The sequence below is a fragment of the Hyaena hyaena genome, unplaced genomic scaffold (genome assembly GCF_003009895.1).
Source record: "Hyaena hyaena isolate Hyena2069 unplaced genomic scaffold, ASM300989v1 scaffold_725, whole genome shotgun sequence".
Taxonomy (NCBI): domain Eukaryota; kingdom Metazoa; phylum Chordata; class Mammalia; order Carnivora; family Hyaenidae; genus Hyaena; species Hyaena hyaena.
This window is the reverse complement of record NW_024081355.1, coordinates 282,054-291,471: the sequence shown is the minus strand read 5'-3', so window position 1 is coordinate 291,471 and position 9,418 is coordinate 282,054. Positions and strand designations below refer to the sequence as shown.

The window sequence follows — 9,418 nt, the reverse complement described above, 5'->3', positions numbered from 1 at the left end:
GGCTGGAGCATAGTGATAAGGGTAGAAGGACATGAGGTGAAACTGGAGAGGTTCCTGGGTCCTGGTGGGCCATGTGAAAGACCTTAGATTTTATATGAATTGCATTGGGAAGCCATTAAAGAGTTTTAAGGAAGGAATTGATGTACATGGGCTATACTTTTTAAGATTGTTCTGGCTACTATGTGGAGAGTAGACTAAAGAGTAAGTCTGGAAGCAGAAGTTAAGAAATGAATGTAGGTTGAGATACCACCTCACAGCGGTCAGAGTGGCTAAAATTAACAACTTAGGAAACAACAGATGCTGGTGAGGATGTAGAGAAATGAGAACCCTCTTGCACTGTTGGTGGGAATGCAAACTGGTGCAGCCATTCTGGAAAACAGTGTTCTTCAGAAAATTAAAAATAGAACTACTCTACAACCCAGCAATAGCACTACTAGGAATTTATTCAAAGGATACAGGGATGCTGATTCACAGGGGCACATGCACCCCAATGTTTATAGGAGTGCTTTCAACAATAGCCAAATCATGGAAAGAGCCTAAATGTCCATCAACTATGAATGGATAAAGATGTGGTTTATATATACAATGGAATTGTATTTAGAAAATAAAATTTTAAAAAAGAAGAAAAAAAAGAAATGAATGTAGGTCACCTGGCTGGCTCAGTTGGAAGAGCAGGCAACTCTTGATCTCAGGGTTGTGAGTCTGAGCCCCATGGTGGGTGTAGAGATTACTTAAATGAATAAATAAATAAGAGCTTAAGAAAAAAAAAAAAAAAAAGAAATGAATGTAATAGACCAAGTCAAAGACGGTAACTTGAACTGGAATGGAGAGAAGTAAATGGATTTAAGATATGTTTTGGGAAATAGACATAAAAGGATTTGCTGATGGCTTCACGTGAGGAGGAAAGAATTAAGAATGACTCCCTGCGCGTTCAACCTGAGAACTGAGTCGATGGACCTATATCATTTATGGAGATTAGACGTGGGGGAAATTCAGAAGTTAAGTGTGGGACTTGTTAAGTTTGAAGCGCCTGCACGACACCCACAAGGCAGTGTCCAGGAGCCAGTTGATCTGATAGTCTACAAAGCCTACGAATAGGCAGAGAGGGAGATAGAAATTCTAGCGTACAGATGGTGACTGGATGAATTAGGAGAGTAAGCAGAAACCTAGGACCAAATGTAGAGCCTGTTTGTATGCTGATTGGAATGATCGAAAGCCAGGGGAGAGATTAATCGTGCAGGAAGGGGGGTCATAAGTCTTTAGTGACTAATTCAGTAACTATTTCAGGATGTGATATGAATGTGGCTATGGTGATGCAGAGACTAGAATATGGTCATTCTCTATTGCCAGCATGTATCATCTCATTGGGTCGTATGCACGTTCCTTGTAAGCAACTCCTCCACCTTCATATCATGTGATTAAGCGGTGGTAAGACCTTCTTATAACAGTCCTTGCTGGGACCATGGAATCTGTTACACAGACCCTGAAGATTCTTTCTTTCCGGGGCCAAGACATTCCTGGTACTTTGTATGGATCCGGTCCTTGTATTTCCTTACTGGTATTACTAAAGGCCATGCAGGCACGAAGAACAACGGGAACGAAGAGAATTCGAGGGATTCTCCAGCTTCACTGACGAGGAAAAAACAAACTAATCGTCACGGCAGCGTGTTGACATTTCCAAACTGGCATTTAATTATTTACACACCTTAGTATATTAAAGGTACATGTACACTTGTATAAATACATCTGTGTGTGCAAAAATTGTTAATAGCACAACTGCTGACAGCCAGAATAAAGAACTTCCCCAGTGCCTGGGAGACCTTTTGCCGTCGGGGAAAGAAAGAAATCACAGTCATCCATGATTCCCTGTAACCAAATATATTTGGTGTGAACACAGTGGGGATGACTCAGTCTCTAGCAAGGTGCTGGGTTCGGCTTGGATGCACTTGGTGCTGAGAACCTAGCAACCAGAGGCCCGTACTCCCGAGCTCTTACAGCACCGCTGAGAGCTGAGCGTACACCTTCGATCCGATGGCTGTGTGGGGAGGGGCACGGGTCTCCAGGCAGAGAAGCTCACAGAGGGTTTCTGTGTGAGAAGCTGGGAAAATGAAAACTCCTGGAAGCTTGGTAAAGATGAGAAACGAACACAGGCTCCAAGGAATCTTTAACGGAAAGAACTTGGGCTGTGGCAAAAAAAAAAAAAATCTTGAAAATTTCAATCCATCCTGGACACTAACTAATTAGACACTGGATACCATTAAGATTTGTAAGTTCCTTCTGCCCTCAAGTCTAGCTCCAGATGCTGGAGGAAGGAAGAGCTACGCATAGAGGGGTGGGCACACCGTATGGTATGAAGAAGCAAACCACCCAGGGCCGACTGTCAACCCAGTCCGGTCCCCATATCCCCGCCATGGCAAAGAACTGCACTTTCCTAGGGCTGGAGTATTTTCAACCTGTTCTTTGGAATCCCAGGGTCTCTCATAACTGCTTTGAGCTCTGAGGGTGTATTTTGCAAGGGATGGTTGAGTTCTGGTGTGTTTGGTGAAATGGCTGAAGTTTTCCATGCTTTTTTTTTTTTTTTTAAATTTTTATTTATTTCTAGGAGAGAGAGAGATAGACAGCGTGAACAAGGGTGGGTGAGAGAGAGAGAGGGAGACACAGACTCTGAAACAGGCTCCAGGCTCTGAGCTGGCAGTCAGCACAGAGCCCGACGCGGGGCTCGAACCCATGAACCGCGAGATCATGACCTAAGCGAAAGTCGGACGCTTAACCGACTAAGCCACCCAGGAGCCCCAGAAGTTTTCCATGCTTTTAATACGTGTGAGGAAATCATTTCGGAACCTTCTCTTTATCTACCGTGTCTGTGATTATATACTCACCTTCTTCCTCTAGCAGTAGTGGTTGCCAAGCACAGCTAAGCACTGAGCCAGAAAGTTAACAGTTCAAGTGCAGTCACCTATAGGCAGAAAACAAGTGGAGGAACCCAGCTAAAGAGCCCTGTTAGAGACAATTTTTATTTCTACAATCCTCATAGCATATCTTCTTTTTAACCTAGTTTATTATTTAACTCCCTCCGGTATAAAATATTTGGCCACAAACTGGTCCTTCTGCTTTGCAAACCTGTTTGCTTTAGATATAGCATTAGAATTTTACCACCAAATTGAGCTGCCATGACTTTTCTTAAATACAAGGGTTTGTGACTTTGAAGAACAACGCTGGTCTGGGTTAGAGGAAAAAAAAAAGCGGCAGGAAGGCTCACGTTTTTTAAACAAGCAAAGAAGACACAATTCAATCTACTGTTTTTTTAAAGCAAAAGAGATGAGTCTGTGAGCTTATGGATTTTGCAGAATAAGCAAGTCTTTGCAAGTGACCTTCCTGTGTTCTCCCACCCCACCCCCGGCCTGTCTCCCCCACCACAGCACACTCCTCCTGAAGGGCCAAGCTGATCACCTGCGTCCCTTGCTTAAACGCCGAAGTTCAGGCTCCTCAGTGGGCCCATGGGGCTCTCTGTGACCTCTCTCCCTCTGCTCCTTTCTTACCTCCACCTACTTTCTAGTGCCCATCCGGTTTCAACAGGCAGGCCCGTTTAAAGGTCCACCACCACCTTCCACCCAGGAAAAATCACCTTCCCCTCTGGCCTGTTGCACCCCGCACCTTCACCACGGTAATGACCGTGTTATACTGTACTGATCAATTTCCGCACCTATTCCCCCGTCCCAACCCCAGCACGGTCTGGACGCATGCTCTCTAGATGGTGGTTGCTACGGCAATGAGTCTTTGTGTTACATACAGCTTCCCTGAACTCTCCGCCTTTTGAAAGGACTCAGAAAAGGAAATGGCCAAAGTGTAGACCATTTAAACGGAACACAAGCACCTCCCTGCCTGGGGTACCCCTGCCATCGGGGAGAAGGAGAAAGGACTGAGGCCAAGAGCCCAGCGGCGCTATAGCACTGCCGTGATTTGTCCAGTTTACAATAGCCGGGACCCGCTTCACAATCCGTGGGGCCCACTGCAGATTGGCAACGTGGGGTCACCTATCCAATGATTATTGAGAATGTCAAAAAGTGACAGCAGACCAAGCCCCAGCCCTGGGCAGCTGCATGGGTCGCACACCCATGAAACCTGGCCCTGGGGACGGCGGGGGAGAGGAGGAGGGAGGGCTGGGAGAAATTTTGGATGAATTTTTTTTAAAGACTAGCTTTAAAATCTGTCAATTTGTTTTAGAATTTCTATTTTCTCATGCCCCGCCCTTCACAAGATCCCTACAGTTGTTTATATTCATTTATAAGTGCAGATCCTTTTAAGAAAGTTTATCTTATTTCACGTTGTTTTAGGGAAAAAAATACTGCACTCTGTTAGTCCTTAAGAAATAATGCTATGATCCACACACACCCCCACCACTTACCCCCGGAATGAAGTAACACAGCATTATTGCACTTCCTCCATTCCGTCCTGAAACTGCAGGGAGACTGGCTGGGCTTTCAGAGGATTATATTAATGTGAAATATCTTTATCCACCTTTTGCTAATTTTTAAAAATTGGTTCTCTGTGCAACAGCATCCAGTCTCTCAAATGTGATTTTATTTCACAGCATTCTTAGTAAATTAGAAATTGTTCTGTTCAAACCCCAGATGAACTTAGCTTATCAGATATCATCGTGATGAAATGGTGTTGGTATCTGCTGACAATGTAAATGAATGAAGATTTATGAAGGGGTCCTTTCAAAACGCCGCGGCTCTGCAAGTGGGCAGCGCATGTGCACTGCCGCGCGTGTCCAGCAGGGGGCGGCGCGAGCAGGGCCAAATCCCCAGCCTCTCCCAGCAGCCTCTCCCAGCAGGGGCCACCCAGCTCTTGCCCACCCAGCTCTGTCTCTCCTAAGGACAGTAGCAAGAGGACCACGCACGATCAGTGGGCACAACCCCATTAGGTGCAGCAGGGAGTGGGACTCCCCAAGAAGCCAGTCCAGTGGACAAACACCAGGTCCTAACCTTCCTTAGGGCGCTCTCCTCTCCCCTTCCCCATGCTTCACCCTTTCCCTGCTGTCTTCTGTATACATCAAAGCCAGAGGACCTAGGAAAATGGCTAAGTTCAGGAAACAAAACCCTCATTTTCCTCTCCTAACATAAAATTTTCACCACGCAGGACCATCTGAATAGATTTGATTGTGCCAGAATTCTTAAACTTGAGCTCAGCTTTCTCATCCGCAAAGGAGATGATTACCACCTACTTCGTAGGCCCATCAAAGACCTGCACGAGAACATACGTGGAGGTGCCTGTGGGGGAGGTGCGGAGCCAGTCCTCTCACTTTTGTTGTCTGGGGCTCAAGTGTTACTGAGAAGACAGGGCGGCTGCCTACGGTGGGAGAGAAAACGGCTCTCACACACACTTCGTGGAGAGAGAAAGCGTCGCAGGAAGAACTCCCGACTGTAGGACACCAGCAGAGCCTAATTTGTCCAAGTTTGTCTGCAGACTCCGCACCTGCAGTGCCTCACTTCTCTCACCTATGAAGGAACGCGCCCACGGGCGCCCACTCCCTCAGCTGAAAAAAAGCCTAGGACCTAAAGAAATCCACCCAACAGAACAAATCCAAAGGCACAGAAGCGCCAACAGCCAGCCCCTCAGACATGTACCGTGTAGGATGCACACTGTGCGCGGGGGGCCTGTGTGTGGTTGGGGGAGGGGAGTGTTGAACCTAGTGCAGACGAAGCAGGGCCCCCGGTGGGGGGCAGGGGACCCCAATGAGCAGGCAGTGAGGAAGGGAGACAGAAGGGACCGCAGAAACCCACCGATTGTGGAAACCCACAGTTTGCAGGGACAGTAGGAATGTTTTACCTTAGCAAGATCCAGGGACATTTCATGGCTTATGCAGATGAATGAAAATCTACCTTCAGCCTCAATTACTTCACACCATTAAATTGGCTGTCACAGAAATTCCTGGAAAGGACCATTCATGATGTCTAGAGGTGCATTTCAGCACTGGGGACGGCGCTGCTCTTCTGCCCATAGCCAGGCTTTCAGGACTGGGACAGAACCAGTAGGCAGGATAAATCCTCAGGTATTTATTCCTCATTAATCCTCATCCGCAGGGAAGATGCTTCACCTGGGCGGGCAGCTCTGGAGCCTTCGCTTACCTTCCTCATCAGCCAACTCCCATACAAAGTGGGCTATGCTTCTGGGCCACGTGGCAGCCACCACGCCCCCTACCAACCAACACAGGAACTCAAATGAATAAAAAAGGCCATTTGATTTTGTAAGAAACAATATATTTTATTTTTCTGACACCACAGCTCTGGTGAGTGGTTTTGTACCAAATTTAATGGAGGTTACACAGAACGTTTTACGCATGGGAGGGGGAGGGGAGTGAAAGAACCACAAAATTAAAAACAAAAACAAAAACAAAATCCTGGATAGCTTTTAGCATCTGTTCCACTCCCACATCGGTGAAATTCACTTGGGAATTCCTAATAAAAGGAGAACAGAAAACAAGGTGGGCAGGGAAGGGCGTGTCGGGGAAGAAGAGAAAGGGAGCAGAAGACCATCAAGCATCCCAAGCACAGGCCTTTCCCTCGGGACGACCCTCAGCCTGGAAGGCGAGGCTTCGTTAGATTTACTTCCCCAAAAGAACACCTTGTATTGCAGCTGCCAAAGGGAAAGAGGAGGAAAGCAGGGGTCGCCAGTCAGGGACCATGGGAGAAAGAGACACACTTAACCAAGAAGATGGGGGGTGGGGGAAGGGAAGAGAAACTGAGAGAAAAATGTGAAGGTGGGTTTGCAGACTGGGAGAGACAGACAGTGCCGGAGAGCACTCGAACCGAAAAACAAACATCCTAAGCTTCATTATTTTTGAAAAGAAAAAATCTCCCCCCTCCCCCCACCCCTCGCTGAACTTAGTTCCTTTTTTTTGTGCTTTTCATTAATACTCTGCTCTGAGGTCGTAGTTTGGTTTTTTTTTCTATACACTGGAGTTGAAAGAAAATAGTCCAAAGGTCTGAAGATGGATTCTCCACCTAAAGTAAACAGCCCAGCATTCCTGTTCTCCTCTCGTCCCAAAGACTAAAGTCTCTGCTAAAATCCCTTTTACAATATAGTACAGTACACAAAAAAATAAAGCCCAAAGCAAAAAACAAAACAAAAACAAAAAACAAAAAAAACCAAAAAACCAAAACAACAACAACAACAAAAAAACAAAACCAGAAAAGAATCCTGGGAGAAGCCAGTCCAAAGGACGTAAACATACAGAGAACGGTGCAACACATGACCGATGGCAATTCTCGAAGCACAGGCTATAGATTTCCCAAAAGTAGGTGCCATCACGGGATACCCAAGTCCACAAAAATAATTTTTAAAAAATAAATCTTAAAAAAAAACACACCTGTTGATTAAATGAATCATTTGTTTTCAGGTAAATCCATACATTCTCGAGTTTCCCCCCTCCCCCAAAGCAGCCCTTGGGGTCTCTGTTCTCCTATTGCATGACCAACAGTACACCTGGGACCCCCCCAAGGCAGCTCTCAGGACCCGGAATCTCATCTTGACAAGGATCGGCACATCCAATCTTAGCAGCTTAAAACATCATGTTTCCTGGGTTGCCAGGTCCTTGGCTAAATCCGCTCATGCCCACGTCAGCAGCCATGCCCCGGGGTCGCATCTGTGGGGGGATCATGATGTTCTGTTGGGGTCCCATCATGCCCTGCATGGACATCATCATGCCTGGGGAGCCCACAGGCCCAGGGTGGGTGTAGAGCCCAGCAGGCCCCCGATCCTTGCCGGGAATCATGCCCACGGCAGCGGCCGGGGTGCTCATCAGGGTAGGCTGGCCGGGCATCGTAGATTGTGCTGGTGACATCATCCGATGGTGAGGTCCCATCATGCCTTGCTGGAGAAAGGCTGGTGGTCTCATTGGGTTGTGGCCTGGCATGGATGCAGCTGTGCCAAGAGGGATGTCCGGGGTTCCCACTGGCCCTGGCCCCCCCATGCCAGGTAATGCCAGTCCCATTCTGGGGGCCTGTTCGCCCATCATCCCCTGCATGTGCGAAAACCCAGGCCCAGGGCCCTGGGGCTGTTTCCGGCCTGGGACTTCCCCTCGAGGGAAATATTGCAGCGTCTGGCTAGGCTTCTCAGATGGAATAATGCGAGACAGATCGAACTCTGGGATCCCAGTGGCCCCGGGTCGGATGACCTCCTGCAGGTCTGGGTCTGTAAACACCGAAGGCATGCTGTTCCCCAGGACGGCGAAGGAGTCAGGGCCCCCGGGGCCTCCAGGCTTGCAAAGTGCTGCATCTGCTGAACTCTGGGGCAGGGTGCTGGGGCGGCCGAGGGGGCCTTCTCCTGGGAAACCCATGGTTCCTGGGAAGCCGCCCTGCCCCCCACTGGGGCCGTTGTGAGGGAACGGAGCCTGCTGCGGAGGAGACTGTACTGGCGGGAAGCCCTGGGGGAAACCCATCCGTCCTTGAGGTACCATCGGAGGCTCCTGGGACCCGTGCCCCATGATAGGGTTGTGTGACATCAGGCCCGGCCCCATCGGGACCCCATGAGGAGGTATGTTGGGTCCCATGGCATTCGGAGAGGGCATCTGATTGGAGTGAGAAAGCGGCTGGGTCATTCCCATGGGGCTGAGGGTTGGCATCGGAACCACGGGGTTTGGACCTGAAATTCGAGGATTCTGTGTATTAATGCCCATTCCTAGAAAAATAAAGATATCAAAGGAATCACCTTAACCGAGAGCAACTCAGAAAAACTACAATAAATCCAATCAGCAACAACTAAAACATCAATCGCACAAGGTGCTCTGTTGGGAAAACATTCGTCGCAAAATCCCTGCCTTGCTCAACAAGATCAAAATGCGTTTTGGAGCACAGACACCCAACTGCTCTACGAGAGGTTACACTCTGAGCCTTAAACTGTAGGACATGAGAGCATGTAGAAAACAACTAGGAAGAAAGTCTCCTGTGTGAAGAGTCACAAAGTCACATGCAAACCAGTTAGCCTTTTTCATTGGAGACACTTCGTACAGAAGAATTTGTCTGAAGTGACTTAGGCATGGTCCTCTTTGGAGAAAGAGGGTTGATCCGTCCTACAGGTCCAAGAATCAGAAATAATAACAAGGAAACCAAACGGGCCTTTACCAATTGACATGCGGCATTATCTTTTTAGATTGCCTTACGGAGAGAGCATTTTAAACTCTAGGGTGTATGAAATGTTAAAGAAACACAGCTTTTAACAGAGAAGGAAAGCGCACAGTTTCTACTAGTCTCTGGGACACTGAAGTATTTGGTTTCTCTATGGAATTACCACTGGCATGGTAAGGCTGGTGCTTGCTAGGAAATAGGGGCTTTCCACGGTCTCAAATCCCGTGGCCGCCTGTGGTCAGAGCTGCCCTTTCAGAAGAACACTTGACAACTCAAGCTGTCCAATCGAA

General features: G+C 47.8%; 1 protein-coding gene across 6 annotated transcripts in view; it reads right to left on the bottom strand.

Moving 5' to 3' along the window:
• Positions 1-2,815: 2,815 nt before the first annotated feature.
• Positions 2,816-9,418, bottom strand: part of BCL9 (BCL9 transcription coactivator) — an 87,220-nt gene continuing 80,617 nt past the window's right edge. For 5 of the 6 annotated variants that reach the window (XM_039217872.1, XM_039217873.1, XM_039217871.1 and 2 more), the window contains one exon: positions 2,816-8,682. In XM_039217872.1, coding sequence (XP_039073803.1) covers positions 7,565-8,682 — 1,118 coding nt within the window. In that variant the 3' untranslated portion in view covers positions 2,816-7,564. The remainder of the gene's footprint in view (positions 8,683-9,418) is intronic. The other variant, XM_039217875.1, reaches the window with a different exon arrangement.